This window comes from Mauremys mutica, chromosome 25 (genome assembly GCF_020497125.1).
Source record: "Mauremys mutica isolate MM-2020 ecotype Southern chromosome 25, ASM2049712v1, whole genome shotgun sequence".
Taxonomy (NCBI): Eukaryota; Metazoa; Chordata; order Testudines; family Geoemydidae; genus Mauremys; species Mauremys mutica.
This window is the reverse complement of record NC_059096.1, coordinates 6,329,825-6,356,263: the sequence shown is the minus strand read 5'-3', so window position 1 is coordinate 6,356,263 and position 26,439 is coordinate 6,329,825. Positions and strand designations below refer to the sequence as shown.

Below are 26,439 nucleotides of genomic sequence, written 5' to 3'. Positions count from 1 at the left end.
AGCCTCTCCGTGGTGCAGGTGAGCTTGGCTGGAGGGGGTATATTCTGCCCTGAGTCATATGGCAGTGGCAGCTAACTGTTAGCTGAAAGAATAAAACCAAACCAAACTGCTATAGGCAGGGTTCCTACTGTCTGTGCTGATAACTATGATTTGATACAAACCAGAGCAATTATTAGCTAAAACTGGCCCACAGAGTTTGCTCCTGCATAGCAGGATGAGCTGGATTATACTGTTAAAAATAACATAAGTTGTTTTACTGGTGAATTGTATTTATCCAGTGGTTTCTTTCTGGCACTGGTGTTCTGGGTTGCATTTCTTTTGAGGCATGTATATATACAGTTCAGTATGTGTTCTCTTTTTACCTTTTGAGTAGTTTGGCTGAAAATCTCAGACTTGGGGACATGTCCAGTATCATTCCTGGTTGTCACTGTCTATATTGAAAGGGACAAGGTTGTTACAGCAAAAATAACGAGGAGTCCTTGTGGCACCTTAGAGACTAACAAATTTATTTGGGCATAAAAGCTATTACAGTGCGTGGAAACCTTTCTCACCACTACTAGCTGCCTTGAAGGAAAACACCCTTCCTTCCTGCTCCTCCCCCCCACAGCATCCTCTTCTCCGCCCTTAGTCATGTGGGAACCAGGCAGAGCCCAGCGTGGATGCGGGAGGGGATAATTCTGTACTTGCATCTCCTGCACTTGAACCATGCTGGGCTCTCTCACGCTTGGACACAGGCTGCAACTGTAACCCCACAGAAGGTAAAGCTGCAGACATGAGAAAAGGCAGAGGGGACCCTCCCCAGCGTTTGTGAGGACTTATGCAGTCTCTTCTAGTCCTCCTTCCTCCCGTTTTGGATACAGTTGAACTTTACCAAGAGGAGGATTTTGATTTGTGGAAACACTTATTTAAAAAGCACTGGTCCCTGCTGCTGCACCAAGACTGGTGTAAGCTGCAGTGTTGCAACCTTGGCTATAGAGCATGGAAGTGTGTCTTGGTTTAGTTTGGTTTGATGGACAGGAAAACAGCTGTGTTCTCCAAAGATGAGATTCTCTGCTCACATCCCAGCTCTGATCTGCTCTCAGGACATGCACCTATCAGAGCTAGAGAGCAGGCTAGCAGAGTTGAGCTGCAGCGTGTAGATCCAAAAAGAGGATTTTGCTTTCAGAGCAAACACTTGTTAGGAAAGAATATGCTGCAATAACACTCTTGCAAGCAAAAGTGGTTGGGACCATGACTGTGGAAGACTTTGCGGTATATAAAGGAAGAGAAAGGTGCAGTCTCACACTCAGCGTTATAAACTCTTTTCTTGGGGTCCCATGCTGCACCACAGCTGAGATACTGGGTAGCAGAACGTAAGGCACTGGGTCACAGTGGCTCTAAAAGTCCTGTTGGTGGTGCTGCCCCACTAAGGCAGGCTAATTTCTCCCTGTTCTGACACTGTGCTGCAGCCCAGAAGTGGCCAGCAGCGGATCTGGCTCCCAGGCGGGGGTGCCAGGGGGCTCTGCACGCTGCCCCCGCCCCGAGCACCAGTTTCAGGCGCCTAGGAGCTGGGCTTGTTGCTGGCTGCTTCTGGGGCACAGTGTGGTCCATGGTGCCAGGACAGGCAGGAAGCCTGCCTTAGCACCCCTGCAGCACCGCTGACCGGGAGCCGCATGAGGTAAGCCTGCTCGCCAACCCCGTGCCCCAATCCCCTGCCCTGAGCCCCCCCTAAACCCAGAGCCCCTTCCTGCACCCCAACCCCCTCATCTCCAGCCCCACCCCAGAGCCTGCACCCCCCAGCCCTGACCTCTTCCCACACCCCAACCCCATGCCCCAGCCCTGAGCCCCCCCAACCCAGAGCCCCCTCCTGCACCCCAAGCCCCTCACCCCAGAGCCTGCACCCCAAGCCCTGATCCCTTCCCACACCCCAACTCCAACCCCCTGCCCTAATCCAGAATCCCCTCTCATGCCCTGAACCCCTCATTCCCAGCCCTCACTCCTGCACCCCAACCCTCTGCCCCAGTCCTGAGCCCCTCCCACACCCCTCATCCCCAACCCCACTGGGTCAGGGGCATCACACATTTTCTTCAACTGGGTCGCCAGAAAAAAAGTTTGAAAACCACTGGGCTAAGACAAAAAGAACAGGAGTACTTGTGGCACCTTAAAGACTAACAAATTTATTTTAGCATGAGCTTTCGTGAGCTCTTTAAGGTGCCACAAGTCCTCCTGTTCTTTTTGCGGATACAGACTAACACGGCTGCTACTCTGAAGCCTGGGCTGAGACAGGTTCTCAAACGTCGCTGCACCCCCTTCTGACAACGCGACCCCAGGAGCGAGGACCGAAGCCTCAGCTCGCCCGAGCCCTGCTGCACTGCGTGGGGAGGGCAAAGCCCAGGGCTTCGGCCCCGGCAGGACCATCTTTAGGCACACGCGGCACCCAAAAGTGTGGGGCCCCACCCTCGCTAGCTGCTGCGTAGGCTCCGCTCCTCTCCTCTCCAGCTCCTCCCCAGGGCTGGGCGCCGGCTTCTCCCCGACCAGACGCCTTGGCCCCTCCCTTCCCCTCCGCCCACTCACTTCTCGGCGGGGGCGCACGGAAGTTTGCATGTAAGCAAACAGGGGGAGCTGGGGCAGGTGGGGTGGGGGGGATACCCGGAGTCTGGGAAGAGAAGGGGGAGCTGAGCTCGGGGGGAGGGCCGGGCATGGGACTTTGGGGAGCATGCGGGGGCGAAGGAGGAACTGGTCTGGGGAGCTTGGCGGGGGAGTGGGGGGGATACCTGGAGGCTGGGAAGAGGGGGGGGGAAATCCGAGCGGGGGGGGGGGGTGCAGGCAAGTCTAGGAACAGAGCGGGGAGGATACCCTGAGTCTGGGAAGAGAAGGGGGAGCTGAGCTCGGGGGGGTAGAGTTGGGCATGGGACTTCAGGGAGCAAGGGGGCGGAGGAGGAACTCGCTGGGTATTGCGGGGGGGGGGGAGCTGGGCTGGGAAGGAAAAAGAGCGGGGGTCGGGGTGACTTTATCTGGCCCAGTGAGCGAGCAGCGAAGGAACGGGCTAGGGCCGCCTGGGGGGGAGCAGCCCCACACTGTACCTGCATCCCTCCCCCGGGCAACGCCCTGCAATCTCTCTCCTTAGTCTCCTTTTCAGGCCACCTCCCTCTTCCCTGAAGTTTAAGCCCGGATGCCAAGGATCCTCTCTGGACCGTTATCTTTCCTCTCCTCCCTTTCCCAGAGGGGATCAGCAGCAGCACAGGCGGGAGGGACGGAGTTTCCTCTTCTCCTTGTTGTTTTAGAGGAGGGAGAGGCGCACACGCAGCCAGACTGGGGAGGAGGCAGAGTTCAAGGGAAATAAAGGGTGGCGTTTGCTTTTCCTGCCCATTCACAATATTCCGGTGTCAACAGGAGGAAACTGACACTAAAACAATGGAAGGGGTTGGGGGATTTACCTGGAGCAGAAAAGCAGAAATTAAGACTGCAGAATGCAAGGGAGGGCGCGACCTCTTAGCTGGGGAGGAAGTTGGACTGGCATTTGACAAGGCTGGAGTAGCTGAAAACTTTTATTTAGGGAAAAGGGACATGATTTTTTTTTTCTTGTGGATCCAAATATCTCCAGCTCTTAAGCTGGTAGCATTTTGAACAAGCGCGAGTTCTAAACAGTGCAGAGTTGAGTGGGATTTTAAAGGTCCCTTTAAGAGTGCAGCACCTTCTTCCTCACCCATGGGAAAGACCTTTAAAAATGGCCTTAGATAATCCAAAACAAGAGCCACTGTTCAAATGAGACTTGGCTGTTTATGGCTCGCTGTTGAAGCAATGTTGAAACTGCATCCTGAGTTATGCCCAGGCCACTACAATCCCACTGAGCCGTGTGTGGCAACCAGGAGTGTAAATCAGGGCAGAAAAAAAGACTGGTCTGACTATAATTCCTTGTGAGCAAGACACGAGAAGTCATTCTTCCGCTCTACTCTGCGCTGGTCATGCCTCAGCTGGAGTATTGTGTCCAGTTCTGGGCACCGCATTTCAAGAAAGATGTGGAGAAATTGGAGGAACTTAACATAAATTGGAGAGAGTCCAGAGAAGAGCAACAAGAATGGTTAAAGGTCTAGAGAACATGACCTATGAAGGAGGCTGAAAGAATTGGGTTTGTTTAGTTTGGAAAAGAGAAGACTGAGAGGGAACATGAGAGCAGTTTTCAGGTAGCTAAAAGGGTGTCATCAGGAGGAGGGAGAAAACTTGTTCACCTGAGCCTCTAAGGATAGAACAAGAAGCAATGGGCTTAAACTGCAGCAGGGGAGGTTTAGGTTGGACACTAGGAAAAAGTTCCTAACTATCAGGGTGGTTAAACATTGGAATAAACTGCCTAGGGAGATTGTGGAATCTCCATCTCTGGAGATATTTAAGAGTAGGTTAGATAAATGTCTATCAGGGATAGTCTAGACAGTATTTGGTCCTGCCATGAGGGCAGGGGATTGGACTCGATGACCTCTCGAGGTCCCTTCCAGTCCTAGAGTCTATGAATCTGTGAATCTTCCCCCTTCCCCGCTCTCTGATTGTGTGATGGGATATTACACAGTTTGGAAGTTCATACAAGTGATAACTTGAAAAGGTTACAGAGCTTGCAAAGGTTACAAAACTTAAAAGGCTATGCTAACAATAACTGAAGTTACTAAGTCTGGAAAAAGGTTGCAGAACTTAATGCTACAAGTTACAGATCTTACAATCGCATTTGAGCGGAGGGTTTACATAACAGTGAGGGAGGTCTGTGGGTGGGAGATCGCTGGGCATAGAGATCTGTGGTGGTGATCTCTGGGTGAGGAGCCACTGGGCATGGGGGTTGTTGGGCATAAGGGGCTGTGGGGTAGTGCGCAAGCGGGAAGTGTAGTGGGGCACACTGGCAGTGCAGGGATGGGGTGGGAATGCAGGTGGGATGGAAGTGCAGGAGATGGGGGGAAGGCAGCACAATTAAACTTTTTAATAAAGTGCATGTGGCAAGTTTTCCAATATTGTAAGCTTATGTTTGTGTTGCTAAGAGCAAGTCGGGCATAGGGACACCAGTTTAATAATACTGCATAGGGCCCCATAAATCCTAAGGACGGCCCTGAGCCCCGGGCAGGGGAGCTGTAACCTTGGACTTTGGCTTTGACCTTGGGCCCCAGCAAGTCTAAGCCAGTCCTGGCAACCCCATTAAAATGGGGTCATGACCCACTTCGGGGTCCCGACCTACAGTTTGAGAACCGCTGGTCTAAGAAGACCAACCAGACCAAAGGATGGGTGGGTAAATAAACAGAGGCACAGAGAGGTGAAGGGACTTGCTTAAGGTCACACAGCTGCTCAGTGACGGAGCTGGGAACAGAACCCACCTCTCCTGACTCCCTCTCCAGGTGTGTCGAGTCTTTTATTCACTCTGATTTAAGTTTTCACATGCCAGTGATACATTTTAACGTTTTTAGAAGGTCTCTTTCTATAAGTCTATAATATATAACTATTGTTGTATGTAAAGTAAATAAGGTTTTTAAAATGCTTTAGAAGCTTCATTTAAAATTAAATTAAACGGCAGAGCTCCCCGGACTGCTGGCCAGGACCCAGACAGTGTGAGTGCCACTGAAAACCAGCTCACGTGCTGCCTTTGGCACCTGTGCCTACCCCTGTGCTAGACCATGCTGTCTTTCGTGTAATGAAGGCCTCTGTATGGTGCAGGTGAGCTTGGCTGGAGGGAGTATACGCTGCCCTGATTCATATGGCAGTGGTAGCTAACTTTTAGCTGAAAGAATAAAACCAAACCAAACCTCTAAAGGCAGGGTTCTTACTGTCTGTGCTGACAACTATGATTTGATCCAAACCAGAGCAATTATTAGCTAAAACTGCCCCACAGACTCTGCTCCTGCATAGCAGGATGAGCTGGATTATACTGTTAAAAATAATTTAACAGGTTCTTTTACTGCTGAATTGTATTTATCCAGTGGTTTCTTTCTGGCACTGGTGTTCTGGGTTGCATTTCTTACAGGGCCTGTATCTATACAGTTCAGTATGTGTTCTCTTTCTATTTTTCCAAAATAAAATTTATTTTGCAGCTATTTTTTTTTTTAAAGATCAATATTTATGTCTTTTCTAAGCTGACCAGTAGTTTGTTTGCAGTATATTTCTAGTAGGTGTTTGTTCTCATGGAGAGAATTTTGCATAGGGTGATGGTACAGCTGAGCCATTCCTCCCAGAGGAAGCTTTTTACGTTTTGAGTAGTTTGGCTGAAAATCTCAGAATTGGGGACATTTCCAGTATCATTGCTGGGTTGTCACTGTCTATATTGAAATGGACAAGGCTTCTCTTTTTGGCTTAGATGTTGTGAGGTTTGTTGTTCTCCTGATTTTAATAGACCGACACATAATTGAATTACATTTTACGTTTTTTCATCAACAATTTGACTTTGCAGCAGTTCTGGGTTTCTAGTTTTGTGCCACGTTAAAGCAATTGCTTTTTTTAAAAAGTCCACAGAGCAGGTAAATATTCTCCCCTAGCTCATTTTAGGTGGTTTTGGTTATAAGCCTCTTCAGGGTACAGATGTGTTTGATGCTTTGATTCTCAGGTAGGTCTGCAGCTATTGGACTTGTTAACAGGGTGGGGCTGTAGACACTGAGTATCAGGTGCGGGGCTGGCATTGGATATACCTGTGTGGGTGGGGCTTTAGATACTAAATACCTGCAGCTAAGATGGTATTGGGTACCTGTGTACTAGGGGTGTGAGTTTCTGGGAGGGATGCCATATAGCTCAGTAAAAGCAGCAAAGAATCCTGTGGCACCTTATAGACTAACAGACGTTTTGCAGCATGAGCTTTCGTGGGTGAATACCCACTTCTTCAGATGCAAGACTTGCATCTGAAGAAGTGGGTATTCACCCACGAAAGCTCATGCTGCAAAACGTCTGTTAGTCTATAAGGTGCCACAGGATTCTTTGCTGCTTTTACAGAACCAGACTAACACGGCTACCCCTCTGATACTTGACATATAGCTCAGATTAGTGCAATTGGTTGCTTGTGGGGAACTCATAGTCGTCGGGGGTGTTTGGTTGGTTAGAATCAGCATGTTCTGGGAATGGATCTCTCCTTATTCCTGGGCTTCCTATGTAGCTAAGGTATACAGCTGCTAGTGGATTCCGAGATCTTATTGCAGGTTTGATTGTGGGTTGTTGTTGTTGTGGGTGGGGGAGGGGAGGAGAGGGGTTTAGTGGAATAACCGAGTGAAAGGGATTTGTCTCCAATTTCTGCCCATTGTGTTCAGGCTTCAGATTTTCTGGGGGAAACGCTGCAAATGCAAACCCAGTGCAGTTCCACTGAGCTGGGCCAGTGTTTCCCAAACTTGGGACACCAGTGGGAGCTGCGATCGGCCGAACCTGTGGACACAACAGGTAAATAAACCGGCCCGGCCTGCCAGGGGCTTTCCCTGAACAAGAGGCACCCCACGTTTGGGAAACACTGAGCTGGGCTACTGAGTTATGCAGATACTGCTGCTGTGGTAGAAGCAAATGACTATGCTCTGTCTGGGAGTAAAGGGAAGAGCCTTCCTGGAATTGAAGCTCAGGGATTCTAGTGTTTGATACTAGCTAGGAGAGGAAACCCCTTGGCTGCAGAACAGCTCTCCTTGTAAACAAACGGCAGTAGCATTTTCTTTTGCTTCTTAAAAACTAACCTGGTCTGCTCAAACAGGCAAAACACACTTCACTCCCTCCCATGGTAAAGGTGCTTCCTATGCCTGAGGGCTGGTGTGGGTATGGGCCTTTGGCTTGTAAAGGCTATAATGTTGTGGGTTGAAATTGGCCTTTCTGCTTAACTGTCAGCAAAGTTGTAGAGATCCCGTCAGTGGATAAACAACGAGGCGTCCTTGTGGCACCTTACAGACTAACACATTTATTTGGGCATAAGCTTTCGTGGGCTATATATCTTATGAAGTGGGTTTTAGCCCACGAAAGTTTATGCCCAAATAAATTTGTTAGTCTATAAGGTGCCACAAGGATTCCTTGTGTTTTTGTTGATACAGACTAACACGGCTACCACTCTGAAATCTGTCACCAATCAGTGCATGTCTCTCTCCTCTCGTTATAGGTGGGTCGATGCCTAATTTTAATAAAACTTTTTCTAAATTAAACCAATTTGTCTGTTGATGCTTTTAAAATAAATATACTAGAATCTTTTAGTGTAAAAAGCTAAACAAAGATGAGAGAGCCTCATCCATTAAGATGCATTTAAATAATTGTCAGTCATTTCCTAGACAGATGGGGTGGAGGGGTTATTTTAAAACCTGTAACAACAACAAAGTTGGTGCTAAATGGGGAATTTATAGGAGGAAACTGCTGTGTATGTAATGATTAAATAGGATCATGAAACGACTGTCTAAATTTTGACCCTGACTTCAAAGAATGATGGGAGTCTTTATAGAGGGTCTTAATGATGCCTTATGAGCTTTAAGAAAAGATGTGTAAATTAAACCAACTTGATGCTTTTTGAATATGCTATAATCATAATTAAGTATTTTTAAAACATCTAAAAAAGTGCACACATCTCATAGCTATATTGAATGATGCAGGGGTCAGAGGGAAGAAGAAACAACTGCTGCTTCAGTGTTTAAACACAGCCATTTCCTTGTCCCCAAAAGAAAAATGACCATAAGGCCTCAGAATAAAGGGTACTAAAAATAGAGAAGAGGAACTCAATGTGAAGGAACCCAATAAATCCCAGTAAGGCCGCAATCATAGATACATTTAAATGTCTGTCTACTTCTGCATTTACTCTTCTCGATCAACGAGGAAATCTTGTATTCCCTGATTGCCTGTATTTCTGCCAACAAAAAGACTTGAGTGTAAGGTGTTCTCAAAAATACACCTCGCTTTATGAGCTCCCATGCCCTAATAGTAATAAGACCCTTCCCCCCACTTCAAGTCAATGCTTTTGTGTTGAATCATTGTACTTGCAGCTGGTTGTATTTGCTTATCTCAAAACTTTGCATACGGTTGTAAGACTTGTGGTGCTTCACAAATGACCCCTAATCAGGAGAGTAGCCATATTGACTTCAATAAAATCATAAGGAACTACTTTAATGAATAAGGGTTTCAAAATTAATCGTATAGATAAAAGGCTAACAATTTTTAGTTTTGGAGAGGAGATTGTCTTAAATACCAAGTGCAATAATTGGGGGGACCAAGGGACCTGCCGCCAAATTGCCTTCCCTTTGGCCGCTCCAAGCACCTGCTTGCTGAGCTGGTGCCAGGAGCCAGCCCCAGTTTAGGGGGTTTGCATGTAAACAGAACTTGAGTTAATTCTTCAGTGAAGACAAACCCTATAATGAACTCACTTCTCTGTTAAGACTTGATTCTGCAAACACGTAGGCAAGTGAGTAACTTACTTACTCAAAAAATACTACGAAAGTAATGGGGAGTAGCTTGTGTGAGTAAAATGACTCTTCCCTGTGTACGTGTTCCTGCAGCATGGGGCCCTTCAGGATGGACAGCATTCCAAGTCTAGCTGGACTTTCCTCTCACACTGTGCTGTTTGTATAAGTGCCATATCCTTTCTTGGTCAATGTAAACAAGCCACGGTAGTATTGCTAATGTCGGGCTAGGTCCTGGAATAGGTTTTGTGGGACTGGATTTCCTCCTTTTGAGTCCTGATGATGTGAAAAACCCATTCCTCTTTAAGTTTAGGAATCTCATTGCCCCGGTAAACTGATGAGCTTAAAGCTCAAAAAGTGGAGCTTCCGTCTTAAATGGGCTTATTTAGAAGTGATTGTTATAGATTATATAGGTATGTGTTTTTTAGTTCACCAGTGTTCATAGCGCGGCTTGTTTAAATGATGGGCCCAAAAGTTCAAACCCAAGTGTCTAAATTATGCACCCAAGGAGAAGTTTGGTTAGACTCTTTCTCCCCCCACCCAGTGGTGAGCTGGAGCCGGTTCATGCGAACAGGTTGTTAAATTTAGAAGCTGGTTTAGAACCGGTTGTTAAAGGGGTGGGCAAACTCCGGCCTGCGGGACCGTCGTGTCCGGCCCGCCTGAGCTCCCCGCTGGGGAGGCTCCCATGGCCCCTCTCCTGCCTTCCCCCCTCTCACAGAGCCTCAGCGTGCCACGGTGCCAGCGCTCTGGACCGCTCCTGGGCAGCTCTGCAGCTCCTGCTGCTTTGAGTGGCAAGGTAAGGGGGTGGGGCTCGAGCTGCAGCAGGTCCTGCGGCATCCATACACGCTGCCCTGAGCAGCACGGTAAGGGGGCCAGGCCGGGGTTGAGAGGAGGGGTTGGATAAGGGGCAGGGAGCGGTTGGAGGGGACGGAGGTTCTGGGGGGGTGGTCAGAGGAGGGGGAACGGGGGGGTTGGGTAGGCATGGGAGTTCTGGGAGGTCTGTCGGGGGTGTTGGTGGATGGGGTAAGGGCAGTCGAGACAGGGAGCGGGACGAGTTGGGTAGGGGGTGAGGTCCTGGTGGGCAGTTAGGGTGGGGGGGGTCTCAGGAGGGGGTGGTCAGGGGACAAGGAGCGGGGGGGTGTTGATGGGTGTGGGTTCTGAGGGGGGCAGTCGGGGGCAGGACGTGGGTTGGGTTCGGATGGGGCGGGCAGGCTGTTTTGGGAGGCACAGCCTTCCCTACCCGGCCCCCGATACAATTTTGCAACCTCGATGTGCAGGGCCGGCTTTAGGAAGTGCGGGGCCCGAATCGAACAGTTTTGACGGGGCCCCGGCAGGGATGACTTAAAAAAAAAAAACACGTGGGGCTTGTACTCACCGGGCGGTGCTCCGAGTCTTCAGTGGAACTTTGGCGGCGGATCCTTCACTTGCTCTGGGTCTTCGGCAGCACTGAAGGACCCACTGCTAAAGTGCTGCCGAAGACCTGGAGCGAGTGAGGGACGTGCTGCTGGAGACCCGGTAGGGAAACGGTTGTTAAGATTTTGGCAGCTCATCACTGCCCCCACCCCCTTCAAATTCTGAGCAACCCCACTTTGTGGCTTCAGTATTTTCATGATAGGCAGAGAGCAAGTTATTAAATATACATCATGTTTGTTGGACAGCTGTTGGCAGGCACTCTTTCTGTGCAATGAATACCACAGCTCAATATAGACTCAGAGACTTTAAGGTCAGAAGGGACCATTATGATCTTCTAGTCTGACCTCCTGCACAATGCAGGCCACAGAATCTCACCCACCCATTCCTGTAACAAACCCCTGACCTATGGCTGAGCTGGGGAGCAGGGATGGCTCAGTGGTTTGAGCATTGGCTTGCTAAACTTAGGGTTGTGAGTTCAATCCTTCAGGGGGCTACTTAGGGAACTAGGGTAAAAATCTGTATGGGGATTGGTCCTGCTTTGAGCAAGGGGGTTACACTAGATGACCTCCTGAGGTCCCTTCTAACCCTAATATTCTATTGAAGTTCTCACCTTGTGGTTTAAAGACTTCAAGGTGCAGAGAATCCTCCAGCAAGTGACCCATGCTCCACGCTGTAGAGGAAGGCAAAAAACCCCCAGGGCCTCTGCCAATCTGCCCTGTAGGAAAATTCCTTCCCAATCAGCTAAACCAGGGGTAGGCAACCTATGGTACGTGTGCCAAAGGCAGCATGCACGCTGATTTTCAGTGGCACTCACACTGCCCAGGTCCTGGCCACCAGTCCAGGGGGCTCTGCATTTTAATTTAATTTTAAATTAAGCTTCTTAAACATTTTAAAAACATTTACTTTACATACAACAATAGTTTAGTTATATATTATAGACTTATAGAAAGAGACCTTCTAAAAACGTTAAAATGTATCACTGGCACGCGAAACCTTTAATCAGAGTGAATAAATGAAGACTTGGCACAGCACTTCTGAATGGTTGCCGATCCCTGAGCTAAACCCTCAGCATGTAGGCCAGACACCCAGGAAAGAATTCTCTGTACTAACTCACATCCCACCCTATCTAGTGTCCCATCACAGGCCATTGGGCATATTTACCGTTAATAGTGAAAGAGTCAAAGCTCCTTTTAGGGAAGACTGCACAGGAGAAAGGAGGGGGGAAATGTTGCTGGACCAATGCACAGTACAGTTAAAACACAGGTTTCAGAGTAGCAGCCGGGTTAGTCTGTATCCGCAAAAAGAACAGGAGTCCTTGTGGCACCTTAGAGACTAGCAAATTTATTTCAGCATGAGCTTTCGTGGGCTACAGCTATGCATCCGAAGAAAGCTTATGCTGAAATAAATTTGTTAGTCTCTAAGGTGCCACAAGTACTCCTGTTCTTTTTGTAGTTAAAACATAGTTATCTTCATATTTCTCTACTAGCTATTATTTGAACAGTGACAAAACCATGGGGCTTGGGGAAATGCTTGTGTGAGAAATTGGAAAGGAGTGGCAAACCACCAGAGACAACTGCAAACAATCAAACCCTCTTGAAGGTAAAAAAGGAATATTAGGGCAAACCCCCATTTGGTTATATCTATGAATAGGAACAAGACTATTTCAGTATAACCGAGAGGAGGGACAGACCCTCTGCATCCATTCATTGAGGAAAGCAGGGATGTTCTTATGAAAAATTGGATTCTGGTTTTTGTGAAGCTATCCAGTTCTGCAACTGACCGAACTTTGGGTGTAGACCCAGGTTCACTTCTTATGCTTTTGTTTTGTGTTGTAACCATTTGTTTCCACCATCCTTTCTTGTTTCTACTTAAATCTTTATTCTTTCTTAAATAAAACTGGTTTGTTAGAAGTGCTCACAAGTGCTGTGTGGTTTGTAGGACTGATGGTTTAAGGGAAAACTAGTTAACTGGGGTACACTGCTTCCGTGGAGGCAGAGGATCCAGGATTTCTGTGAGTAGCTTGTGTCAGGGGCTGGATATCCTTCACAGGGAAGTGCTTCAAAGGGACTCGAAGATTGGGGTACACACCTTGCAGCCACTATCTTCCATAAGGCAATGTAGCTCGGTCATTTTGAAAGAGGGCAATTTTTCATGAGTTTCATGCTGAAAATCATGAAGTGTGTGTGTATAGTTATCAGGGCCGCTGAGAGTGGGTTTGGGCCCTGGTGAAAAAATTTTTTCGGGCCCCCCCAACAAGGGCGGACCGGCTAAACAGGGCCGACGAGAGGCGGGAAAGCTGGGCCCTGGGCCCCCTTCCAGACCACCAGGCCCGGGTAATTTGTACCGGCTCCCCTCTCCGTCGGCCCTGATAGTTACCACCTTTTTCCAAAAGCTACTGTTGCACCAGTTCTACTCACAAAACAGGGCAGTGGGGAGGGATGTGCATTCTGGTTGCTTTGTGGCATTCTAAAGTGTGTGTGTGGATGGAGGTGGGTGGGAAGCAGCCATAAAAGCTAAATCATTTTTTAAAATCTGCAAGTTGATATTTCTAATAGAGTGAAGATATGAAGTATGGCCTGCTAGTGTTGTGTTTCGTGTTCATTAAATTTTTAACTTGAAAACAATAAGATCATTCCCAAACAAAACAGCATTAAGACTGAGTACATATCAGCAATTCTGCATTAAATACCTTATAGGGATGTTGTAATTTATGCAAAATACCAAGTGCTATAAAACAAGGAAATTCATGGTTATGGCTACATATTTAAAAGAAATCCAAAAGTATTTACTCTGAATTTCCTGGGTTTATAATGCTTGGGGGAGGAGAGTTGTTTGTTTGGGATATTTTTAATATATTTACAGCATCTCTATAATGTTTGTTAGCTGGAATTACTGACGTACTCTCACCCTTTTGCTCCATCTTAATGTAGTCTTTGAGGGAATAATAAAGGTTGTGAATGGCAGAAATATTAACTGTGGTGTCTGGAGGAAGTGGCCTATAATTCAGGGTGTTCTTGCTCTGAGTCCAGCGCACCTTTCCTTTGGGTCACAGTCCAAATGGGTTAGCAGAACCTCGGTGTGGATTCTAGGAGAGGCATTTGTGGGTGGGGGAATGAAAGTAGCAGCAGGGATGCACTAGGAGAACTAATAAGATCTGTCTTAATAATATCCATTCTTAGCCAACAATTGCAACTAGTCAACATGTACATTCATCTTAACTAGTCATGCTGTAAAGGACACAGGGCTGGCTGGTTTAATAGTACCCTCAAAAAGTTCAGAGAAAAACCACGATAAAATACAACCGTTTTTGTCTCAAGTTCATAAGTTTCTGTCTGAACAACTGTCCTATAATTGGTATAAGCAGCTTCCCAGCATGTGTAGTCAGTCTTTCCTAAATATAATCAAGGCATGAGGCTTTTTTATTTTGTTTGGTAGAAAACTCTTCTGAACATGAAGAAGAGGAGATTCAGATCTGCTGGGTGTGGGTGGAAGGGAGAAAAACCCAAGCTGAAATGTGTTAAAGTTTAGAAATGCAGCCACACAGCTAAAAGCTTTTAAATGCTGCCTTATTGCTTACAGAAATCTTCCTTTCACCTGTTTAATGCAGTATGAAATACTACTTCTGTATCCTGCTCTTCTGTATAGTCGGTGTGATTTTAGTGGTCTTAGACTGGTGGTGGACAGATGTGAATCAGATCAAGGGAGAGATTTCAGAGGCTCAGTCTGACATGAAACTTCTGTCACCAGAAAAATATAAGTCCTTGTTTATCTACAATGGAATTTGGTAAGTTCCCTTGCTGATGTTAACTGCTTCAATTGCTCTTAGTGCTAGATTTGTGCAAATACTGCCAAATGTTGCTAATGTTTGTTTGAATTGTTAAATTTGCTCCAGCTGTTAATGCCCATATTGCAGAAAGTTAATTTCAGGTTTGGGATTATGATGATTTGCACTAGTTGCCTATTTCATCTGATCCAAGGATAAAAATTTACAGGATCTTTGAGATTAATGGAAGCGTCTGGCTTGTTAGATGCACCTTATAAATTGGTTACGGACAAGCTACAGACCGAAATTATTTGCAAAAAATAATTCTGCAAATAAAGTTGACTAACAAACTTGAGAAAATTGCAAAGGAGGATTCCTTTGGATCTATCTAGTCAATCACAGCAATTAGAACTGTAATGGGGGGAAAACTTTCAAAAGTGCTTAAATCCCATTGACTTTCAATGGGACTTAAGCCACTCAGGGTACATCTACACAGCAAAAAACAAACAAACAAAAAAAACCCAACAACCCAAACCCAGCAGGAGCAAGTCTCACAGCCCAGGACTACAGATTCAGGCTGGCACTATGGGGCTAAAAATAGCTGTAGAGACATTTCCACTGGGCTCTGAAATCCAGTGAGGGTGGGTCTCAGAGCCCAAGCTCCAGCCTGAGCAGGCATGTCTGCATTGTTATTTTTAGCTCTGTAGCATTAGCTCAAATCTGTCAACCTGGGCTCTGGGATTCGCAGCCACAGGTCTTCTTTTGCAGTGCAGATGTAACTTTAGGAGCTTTTGTAGCTTTGATGCCTAAATGCTATGGTGGTTCAGAAGAGTGTCTCTTTTGAACAAAAAGGAAGTATGCTATAAACTGTTAGGGTAGAAAATAATGATGCATCAGAGTTTTGCTGGCTCAGTAACTGAAGAAGCAGTGCCTAAGTGCTGCTTTCCTCATGGTCATTGTTCATGATAATTAGGGGTCTACCAAATTCACAGCTGTGAAAATCACGTCACAGACCGTGAAATCTGGTCTCCAGCCGCCCAGCTCTGAAAACAGAGTGGAGAGCAGCAGTTACAGGTCGGGCACCCAGCTCTGAGGCAAGCGCCATTGCCAGCAGCAGCAGAGGTGGCAATACTGTGATCCCCCGCACTGATAGGCTTGCAACCCCCTTTAGGGTTTGAGAAACCCAATTTGAGAAACACTGCAGAGAAATCCCACATTTGTTGTGGGTGGTTCATGGCATAAATAGCAAATTTTGCAGATGTGTAACACATCCATGAAATTTGCAATTTATGCCGTGACCAACCTGCAAAAAATGTGGGATTTCTCCATAATTTTAAGTAGACCTTTCATGATTGATGCAAAAATAGCTAGGTAGAAATGGGATTCAAATTAACTTTCTTTCCTTCTCCCTGTTGTTGTTTTGCAAAATAGCAGCTGCGCTCTCTCTCTACCACGTGGCTCAGCTGTATCTTTGTTTTCACGCAATACCTAATGGTCCCAAGACAAATGAATAATAAAACATAATGGGACAAATTGATCCTTCCCATTCACTTTGGTCTTTCCTGTTCTTTGCCTGTGGTGCACATCAGTTTAGCTTCCTGAGGGCTGTGATACTTTGGTCTAATTCTGGCTGTTGAGGTGGGGGTGGCTGAGTGGTGTTTAGTGCCTTGTAAATAGGTCATGCATGCATGCATGCATAGGTCAGGGTAGATGATCTCGCGATCTTGTCTGGCCTTAAACTCTCGCTTCATTCCTGAAAATGAGCCTTAAGTGCTGGCCTTTTATTTCACAAGCAATTTGAAAACAGAGCTACAGCTTCCTCCCAGAAATCTCTTAGTCAGGGGCAGCTCTATGTATTTTTCCGCCCCAAGCATGGCAGTCAGGTGGTTTTCTGTGGCATGCCTGTGGGAGCTCCACTGGTCCCGCGCCTTCAGCGTACCCACCACTGAATTGCCGCCGAAGCCGTGGGACTGGCAGACCTCCCACAGGCATGCCACCAAAGGCAGCCTGACGGCCGCCCTCACAGCAACCAGCAGGCTGCTCCCCACGCTTGGTGTGCTGGTGCTGGTGCCTGGAGCCGCCCCTGTTTAGCTTCCTGAGGGCTGTGATACTTTGGTCTAATTCTGGATGTTGGGGTGGGGGTGGCTGAGTGGTGTTTAGTGCCTTGTGATACATAGGTCAGGGTAGATCAGGGGTCGGCAACCTTTCAGAAGTGGTGTGCCAAGTCTTCATTTATTCACTGTAATTTAAGGTTTTGTGTGCCAGTAATACATTTACAGAGGCCAGTGGAGGGAACCCCAGACTGGCAGCGGGCTGAGCGGGGCCGGCGGCCTGCTGCCAGTCTGGGGTTCTGGCTGCCAGCCCCTGCCAGCCGGGGTCCCTGCTGCTGGCCCCACTCATCCATCCAGGCCGGCAGCGGTCTGAGCAGGGCTGGCGGCCGGGACCCCAGCTGGCTAGCAGCCTGTGGAAAGAATCTCAGGCCGGCAGCAGAGTGCCACTGAAAATCAGTTGTGTGCTGCATTTGGCATGAGTGGGCTAGATGATCTCGTGATCCTGGTCTGGCTTTAAACTCTGACTTTATTCCTGAAAATGAGCCCTAAGTGCTGGCCTTTTATTTCACAAGCAATTTGAAAACAGAGCTACAGCTTCCTCCCAGAAATCTATTAGTCAGGGGCAGTGTGGTCTAGTACAGGGATTCTCAAACTTCATTGCGCTGCGACCCCCTTCTGACAACAAAAATTACTACACGACTCCAGGAGGGGGGACTGAAGTTTGAGCCCACCTGAGATTTCAGTCCTCCCTCCTGGAGTCATGTAGTGCACAGTGCTTGGATGGGGATGTGGTGTAGCAGGAGGGTTCTGGGTGGCAAAGGGAGTGGAATGGGAGACAGGTTACAATATCGGGGGGGGGATGGGGGAAGAAGAAGTAGGCTGTGGAGTCAGCTGTAGATCAGGTATTTATTGCTGAGGGTCAACTTGCTCACCTCTAACCAACAAAGCTGGGCTTGCGACTTCTCAGTGGACTCCGAGAGCTCCCTAAGGGCTATCAAGTCTGCCAGCCAAGGGACCTGCAAATAATAGATCTGTTCCCAGAAAGAGGAAGCTCAGACATCAGCCCCTCCACGCAAACCCAAGTACGTGTAGTTCCCCCATTGTCTCTGTTCACCTCTGACAGTGGAAGAGAGGCAGCTGGGCGACTTGCTGGGATTTATTGTTCCTCGACACCTGTTCTTGCAGGGAGACAATGAAGCTGGGTGTCTCACAATCTCCATCAAGCGTATTACGGATTATGTCCAGTTTTTCCAGTAATCCCTGAGGCACATGCCCATGTGGTTGCATGTTTTGCTGTTTGGGCTGGTGGGGGTTGCATTTGACCTGACCCCGCTTCTGGGATGAAAGAGGGGGCCCTTTCTCTCTCTCTCTCTGTTCTGGATCTTAAGTGGGTTTGTAGCTTCCCTCCGCCTTGTGTTCTGTCCCTATTCCTTCAGCATGCTGGATAGGAGCGTGGTGGTCACCCTTCCTAGCATCAGGGAAGATGGCCCCAGTCTGTCATTACCAGAAACTCTCTTCTCCACCAGGGAGTGGAATCTTGCAACATTGCTCCCTTCTGCATGGGGAGGAGGCATCCAGTGAGAGAGATTAGGTGACTTTTCTCAGATCACAGAGAGTCTGTGGCAGAGCTAGGAATAGAATCTGGATCTCCTGACTCCCAGTTCAGTATTTTATAGGGTTCTCCTTTCCAAACTGGGAAGGAGAGGTAGGGCATGGCCACTGTTCTGTATCCCAAAAGTTGGCTCTGGTATTAAGAATGATGGAGTGGGCGGGGGGAGGGTTGTTTTGTTTGTTGTTTTATGGCCCTATAACAGGGTTCACGACCCGGCCCCCTTCCTGGGGCCCTCTTGCCCTCCCCAATAAGGCTCGGAGAGGCTTCAGGGTTGTGCAGCACCTGGGTCTTTATTTACTTATCGTTTGTTCCACCACCAGTGTCCATCTATATACAGCTTTATAGGTTTGGTTACCTCCCTTACAGGCAGAGTCAGCCTTTAGCTAGGAGGCCTCCAGCTCCCCTCCAATGGACTGACTGGACTTCTCCCTGGCTGCCCCCGACCTCCTGTCTCCCTCCCAGCCTTTAAAGGAAGCGACATTCACCTGCCAAGGCAGGAGGGGATCCTATTCGCATCTTAGCTCTGGCTAAGTCACGATGTTCCCTGCCAGAGCTGAACATCCCTCAGTGCTGGGAAGGTAGCGTCCAGCTGAGATCAGAACATTGCCAGTGTGCATTTGAAACATGGGTTTCATGTCCATGGTTGGTGAGTTAGGCCCATATCACTAATATATAGATACGGGATTAATCCACCAAGCTTGGCCATATGTATATTATTTTAAGAAGGTCACAAAACAGCAGATTCTCCCAGTGTCCTTGCAGGAGCTGAGCCTTCTGGTTTTTTCTTTCTATTCAGGCTAGCTCCAAAGAATCAGTGCGAATGTGCCAAAGTCGACCATGTGCATGTCTACGAGATGGAAGATTATATCGATAAGAAAGACCTTGCCTCAGTTAAAGAGAGGCGACAGAAGGAGTTTGAGCACTATCAGAAAAGGTAAATTGGCTCCTTCTCTGCGGAATCGTTCATTCCTGGTCACCCATTGACCTCTACTGCTGTCACGCTGAGGATGCACCTATCAGCCCATCTCCCTGTCAGTGTAGATTGTTCCCGACAGTGCATCCCCTAGTATCTTGTTGAGTCTAGTTCTAGGTCTACTGACATCCACAAATATCCTGAAATTCACTGACTCTGGCTATGTCAGACTAACACAGTGGGGGAATGGGCCGGCAGAGTTCAGGGACTGTTGGTGCTTCTAAGTGGCCTTTTGGGTAGCCTTACATTGAGTGCACAGCAGCCATCCCCTTTGGAGCACTGTATGCTTTTGAAGGGCTGACCTTACCGAGGACTGCAATACTCACCTTCTAGAGAGAGGGATTCTGTAATACCAGAGCGCTTATCAGTTTTGACAGTAAGGTTCCTCTTGGAGGTAGCCAGCTAGCAAACTTATGCAAAGGGTGGCACTGTCAAAGGAGCGTCTGTGCTGTAAAGAACAGATGAGAGCCAAGAAATTAAACTTACAAACCATTAAAAAAAGGTCAAAGGAATAATAAAGACAACAGATGAGCAATAGGGCATGGACTCTAGGGAGGATTATTAGTAGCTAATATACCCATTGTCTTTGTGAAGCCACACAAATGGGTATAAAACTTCAACCACTAAAATGTCCATTTAATCTCCTGGAAAAGCCTGAAGTCACTGTTGTTGCAACCAAATATCTTGCCAGCAGGTTACATAAAATCTCAGCCACTGTGTGTAAAGTGGTGGGCTGTTCCATTTACATAGCAAAATGTGGTTGCCCATGGCCCACTATGGGTCCTGGAGACAGAACTCCCCTCTCACTAAAGGTGATTGGCTCATGTCAGGACAGAGAAACACTAGAAGTTAGTCGGGGAGGAACCTTGCATTGTCATTGCCTGTGGTGTACTCAGTCTGTGTCTAGGGACCCTCCTGTCTCTCGACCTGTCAAGCCTGCATCTTTCCCTGGCACTAAATTCATGTGGAAAAGTCTCATGAACTGAAGCCTTGGGGTTGGGTTGTATTGAGGTAGAAGAAGTACAAGAGAGATTTTTCAGACGTGCTCCTGAAAATCTGGTTGCTTTTGGTGCCCCAGTGGGAGACAGTGTCTTTTGAAATTCCAGCTGCAAGCATCCAACAGATAAGACAGAAGAGACAAATAGGGGATGTGGGAAGAAAGAAGGAACACTAAAACAGAGTTTGAGTGAGTAACACAATTTTCACAATCCCTTATCCTCCCAACACTGACCCTGTTCTATTTGCCTTTGTTCCAGATACCCTTCGATGACTCAAGACATAGTAATAGCCAAACCAAATATGCCATTAAGCTATCCTATTCAAGGAGTAGAGGTGATGCCGCTACACACGATTATGATTCCAGGTATACTTGTTCTGTGCCTTTTCATAGCCTGCTCATGGGCTCAACTTCCTGTGGAATCTAAGACCTTGTCTCTTGTACATACACTCTATATGAAATAGAGGGGCTTTGTTCTCCTTTGCACCTGTATTGGATCTGGCTTACTCTGAAGACCCAACCCTTCATATAAAATTGCTGAATTCAAAGTCCATTCCCTGACACCCAGAGATCTGATTTCCTTCCAGTAAAATGCACAAAATGTCTGGGATGGGTTCTTCGAATAATAACCACATGACACTTTGTATACAGAGCATTTTTAAAAACAATTATGAAAAGGGCTGAAACAGTGAAGAATCCCATCTGCATTTCAGAACAAATCTCTCTTGACTAATTTGTCATCAGAGTGCAGATCGGCTCTTCCATCTGAATGCAAAATACTTTCCTGAAGAGCTCTTTGGTAGTTGGTTTTAAATTCATCTCCCCACTGATTTCATTTGCTTCAGATGTTGGAATCTTGCAAAATTATTGATCTTTGGCTTGTATAAGGTGCAGGGGGTGGTGGAAACCTAAAGGTTGGCTCTCTAGCTGGTGTAAATCAGTGTAGCTCCATTGACTTCCCTGGCTTACGTTTGCTGAAGATCTAGCCCTAAATCTTTAGAGTTGCCCCAATGCAAAAATACTGCTGACATTGTAGATTTCTTCCAGGATAAAATTGAAGTGGAAAAATGCATAGAGAAGAGCTGATGTTCTATTTGTATCCAGCTCTGTGATCCCATTTCAGGTGGGCTAACAGGAGTCTTGTTAGGGAACAATAATCGCTTGAGTCAAAACATTGGCTTTAGACTTGTTACTTACTGTTCCTTACGTATGTTTCCCTTTGTTCTTCAAGGGCTTGGTTTGCATGGAGTGACTGAAGAAAAGTACCAGGTATCTTTCACGATGTTGCAGGGAAGTTTGTAGTCCAGGGTTACCTTGGCAAGTATGTAACATGCTTTGAGATCTCTCTGGATGAAAGGGGCATTAGTTTTACATTTCTCATGAGGTTTTCCTTCTATTACCAAGGTGGGCTTGATTTCCCAGCCTTGTAGGAGTATAGTAGCATTAGGGTATGTCTACACTCCCATCCCATATAGAGACTCACACTAGCTTTACTGAAGTTAGGGTGCTAAAAGTAGCAGTGTGGACATTGCAGGATAGATGGTGGCTCAGGCTAGCCAGCTGAGCGCCGACCTGAGTGGGTGGGGGTCAGGCAGGCTTGGACTCAGGAAGCCTACCTGAGCTGCCACCTGTGCCACAACATGCCACACTGCCTCCTTTAGTGCGCTAGCTCGAGGGAAGCTAACATGAGTCCGTCAACCTGGGCTAGGAGGCTTCTTCTCAGCTGCAGTGTAGACATAGACAAATCCTTAGAGATCTTACGAAGATCAGGGCCCCACTGTGCCAGGCACTATACAAATACAAAGGGCTGGTCTACGCTCAGGCCATGTCTCTGATGTTACTGGTATAATTGATCTCGTACGCCTGAGCAAAACAAGCTGTATGGCAAAGTCGGGCATGCCATGGTATAACTGCTTCTATGCTAGAGGCTTTTGCTGGCATAGCTCTGTCGGTCAGGGATCACAGCTTTTCACGCCCCTAGCTGACACAGGAACACCGGAAGAAGTCTGTCATGTGGACTTCAAGTTTTAGCGCTCTATGCTGGCATGGTGAAAGCAGCAACTCCCCCTAGTGCAGATGCAACTATACTGTTATAAAAGTGCTTCTGGCAGTATAGGGTATTCCAGCTCCACCAATATAAGGTACCTTGAAACCATAACTATGTCAGCAACAACAACAACAACAACAACAATCACACCCTTAACTGATATAGCTATGGTGGTAAAAACTGAAGTGGAGACCAGCCCTTCGTACAACAGTCCCTGCCTCAACAAGCTTTCATAGACACCAAGGAAGGAAAATAGAGGAGCAGAGAGAGAGAGACTCTGAGATTACCAGAGCCAGGAACTGAATTTAGGTCTCCTGTGTCCTATTCAGTGGACCAAATTGCCCTGCCTAGCTAAGGAAAGAACTCTTTATAATCTCACAGATCTAATATTCCACTTTATGGGCTAGTCCCTCACACAATCAAGACATTTTTTTTTCTCCCCACCCAGTTTTTAAATTTTAAAAGCATGTTCAACATTTTATTTTAAAACTTTTTCTGAAGCCACAGAGAACCGCCTCATACATTGGAGGCGGGGAGGTGGCTGTTTTATTGACCTCCACAGGGGTGAGGATAGTGGTGGGGTAAGATCTCTCTTCTTTCCCTTTAAATAAGACTGTTCTTAAAGAGGCGGCCATGTGATCCACCCAGATCAGGGAGAGAGGAGAGGGGAAGACTTGTGATTTTTACCATGACGCCTAAGATTTCCACCTCCGTGCCCCCCGGCACTTAACACAGGTGATCCTGCGAGCATCTCTGGGAACCCTCAATACGCTTGCTGATGTCTCTGATGATGATGTGAGAGGACGGGGCAAGAAAGAGCTGATCATCTTGACCTCAGATGTGGAGGTGCTGAATTTCATCCTTAAGCATGTCACATACACCAGTGTGGTCTACCAGCTCTCTGCAATAGATATGAGTGAGTATCAACTGGGCAATTTCTTCATCCCATCCTTGGCAGTTTGCCATCAGTTTCTCTGGTGTTACTAGGCCACTTTCAAGCATCTGCTAAAGTAACTTTACCTCCCAGCAGGAATCTTTCTGAAAGACCCATTATTTAACACCGCATGAGCAGAGAAATAGATGCAGGATGCTCCCATCTTCCATAGCTGTCTCTTTCAAAGTTTTGGCAGAGATTGGTGAGGTCAGTCACCATCCTCAGGAAGCTGAAGGCTCCTTCAGTGCCCTGCTTCCTAATGAATCAGGGCTTCAGTCTTTGGCTTCAAATTACACGTGAGGTGAAGCAAGACTGCCAAGCCAGGAGAATTCCTGGTACTTGGCAAAAAAAAATTATCCAGTTCTTTGAGTCAGTGGAAGAAGAGGTCTTTCAGAGAACTCTTTCTAGGCTTCCCACATGTCCATTTTCCATCACCAAGGCTGGAAGGTCATTTAACACTATCAAATCGGGGGAGGGGGGGGCACTTTTATCTATTCCAGCCTAAAGCATTGCCAGGGAACAAATGGATTTCCAATCAAGGTTCTTACTTGGAGGTTTCCACTGCATCATCAAAGATCTCCAGAACACTAGAAGACTTATGAGTGATGCAACTTTCCTAGTCTGCTTTTCTTGTTTTCCAAGTGAGTTTTGAGAGCAGAGATCATGTCGCTCAGTTTCCTGTGATCATCCGACAGCCCAGCCTTCCAAAGCTGATTGATCCTGGAGCAGGTAAGTGTTCCAGAGTGCCTCCCTGTAGGAAACCCTTTTGCCCTTTTAAGGGGGGTGTCAGGGAGTGGTTCCAGCAAGCTGACAATGGCTGATGGTAAATCCTTACTCCAGACTTTACTGTGGTAGAAGTTAGTTACTCTTTTAGGCCGGATGCTGGGCTTCTAAAGTCTCTTTCTGGTCTCCTGATGCCTCTCCATTCAAAAATGTATGTAATTGACAAGGGCTAAACACATCAGCATCATACTTAGGTTCTTCCAAAGATTTGTCCACTGAAAAGCCCTGAATGAACGGACCTTTTTAAACATTCTAATTCCAGAAAAACCTTGGATTGGCTTCGACAATGCTTAGTGTACTGCCTTCCATTTGAGGATCTCAATGCACTTCACAAACATTAGCTAATCTGTGGGATGCTTCAGATCCCTCCCTCCCTTTTACAGATAGGGAAACTTAGGATGATTTGTTCAGAGTCCAATGGTTGCTGACCTGGCACTGTTGCTCTTCCCTATGGTCTGTGGAAGTGCTAGGAAGAGAACCCAGCAGTTGTGATATAGTTCGCTCTACTAACCACATGCCCACCTTCTTTCAGGAATGTTGAGTAAAAGCAAAGAACTGCAATAAAATGTTACCAGCTTTTGTCACTTCCCCGTTTACGGTTACAGATAGGAAGATCAGCTCCCTGGTGACTATCACGACGAAGACTTTCTTGCGCTATCACAAACTTCGGCTCCTCATCAAGAGCATCCGACAGTACTACCCTGACATAAAAATCATCGTCGCCGATGACAGCGAAGTCCCGGAGAAGATCATCAAAGAGAACGTTGAGCATTACATCATGCCTTTTGGAAAGGTCTGACACTTGCACAGGACTATTTATGTAGCCAGGTCTCAGCCCAGGCCCTCCATCTTTCTGTGATATGCAGGCTTGCTCATTAGTGAGAGTCCACATCCTAAATAACGCACCTTATTGGATGGGATTTTTTAAAAGCTCCTAAGTGTTTTCGGAGCACTAATCCTAATGAAAGCCAATGGCATCTATGTTCCTAAAACACTTGGGCTCTCTTGAAAATACCATCTCTTGTTAGCATTTGGATTATGGTAGTACATGCAGCCCCCAGCTGAGACCAGGGCCCTGTTGTGCTGGGAGCTCTACGGACACATAATAAGAGACAGTCCTTGCCCCAAACAGCTCACCGTCGAAGTAGATGAGCCAGACAAAAGGTGGGAGGGGAAATGGAAGCACAGAGAAGGAAAGGTGACCCAGCAGAGCCAGGAATAGAACCCATGTTTCCTGAGGCCCAGTCTCAGTCCCGTGCCCCATCCACTAGACCACAATGTCTGCTAAGGACTCTTAAGACTTATGTGCCCAGTTCCATCCCCCCAAAGAAATGGAGTGGAATGGTTCATGGGATTGTTTGTGTTGTACAGAATCTTTCACCTGTAGGCCACCAGTTCAAATTTGTATCCAATTATTGTTCTGTGGCCTCACACCATGGCTGCTTACCTAGGATAGCTAGGACAAAGGGGACTGAATTCTCCATGTCAGTGTATGGGCTTTTCCACTGGTACCATAGTAATTTAGCTTAAGCTACCCTAGTGGTGTATGAGATGAGTTGGTGGTCTTAATCCAGTTCCTATTGGTTTACTGACCCATTAATCTTCATAGCCTTAGTCAACACTTTGTTGACTATAGAAAAATTTTGGCCACATCTTGATCATTCACGGACATAAATGGGAATGGTGGGTGGCATGCTTCTGTGTTGCTCAAAAGTGATTTCCTTCATGCTCATTAACGAGCTTTAGAGGCAGTCCCATCCAGTCCTTGGCCAGTAGTGGGCTTGCTGTGACGTGGGGGTAGGAGGAGGAGAAACAATGAGGGAATCTTGGGGCTCCATAAGGAACATGAAGAGCCCTGGGAATTATACAAATACAGAGATGTTATAGGATGGAGACTGAAGTCTCCTGTAGAAAAATCACCTAATCTAGTGAATTAAAATCCTATAATTGTAAAAATGTAGGGCTGGAAGGGACCTCAAGAGGTCATCTAGTCCACCCCAGGCACTGAGGCAAGGTTAAATGTACCTAGACCCTACCTTCCAGGGGTTTGTCTAAGCTGTTCTTAAAAACCTTCAAAGATGGGGATTCCACAACCTCCTTAGGTAAATACTTCCAATGCTTAAGTATCCTTATATACTGGTTCTTCTATTACATGGGCAAGTGATCGTGTTACTATAAGGTCACTCCTTGTTGCAAAGATGTCCTGTTTTGTTCTCATTCACTAATTCAGATGACCCTCCTTTTCAGAATAGTTTCTGGATAAAAGGGATTTGCACAGAGCTAAGCAGCTTTTTGTGTGTATGTTTGCATATATATAAAGCTGTTCTGACCCTACCCTTCTGTGTCTTGGGGATTCCTGTTTACCAGGGTTGGTTTGCAGGAAGGAATCTTGCAATATCTCAGGTCACAACCAAGTACTATCTCTGGGTCGACGATGACTACTTATTCACCGAAAACACCAAAATTGAGAAGCTATTGGACGTGCTGGAGAGAACAAACTTGGATATGGTAAGAAATGCAAATAA

At 46.9% G+C, this 26,439-nt stretch overlaps 1 protein-coding gene across 2 annotated transcripts in view; it reads left to right on the top strand.

Annotated features, from left to right (window-relative positions):
• Nucleotides 1-26,439, top strand: part of LOC123356237 (beta-1,4 N-acetylgalactosaminyltransferase 2-like) — a 41,538-nt gene that overhangs the window by 9,306 nt on the left and 5,793 nt on the right. For both annotated transcript variants that reach the window (XM_044999272.1, XR_006575302.1), the window contains exons 5-12: nucleotides 14,362-14,538; nucleotides 18,977-19,114; nucleotides 20,410-20,516; nucleotides 21,382-21,419; nucleotides 22,933-23,113; nucleotides 23,774-23,860; nucleotides 24,520-24,707; nucleotides 26,282-26,422. In XM_044999272.1, the coding sequence (XP_044855207.1) occupies nucleotides 14,362-14,538; nucleotides 18,977-19,114; nucleotides 20,410-20,516; nucleotides 21,382-21,419; nucleotides 22,933-23,113; nucleotides 23,774-23,860; nucleotides 24,520-24,707; nucleotides 26,282-26,422 (1,057 nt within the window). The remainder of the gene's footprint in view (nucleotides 1-14,361; nucleotides 14,539-18,976; nucleotides 19,115-20,409; nucleotides 20,517-21,381; nucleotides 21,420-22,932; nucleotides 23,114-23,773; nucleotides 23,861-24,519; nucleotides 24,708-26,281; nucleotides 26,423-26,439) is intronic.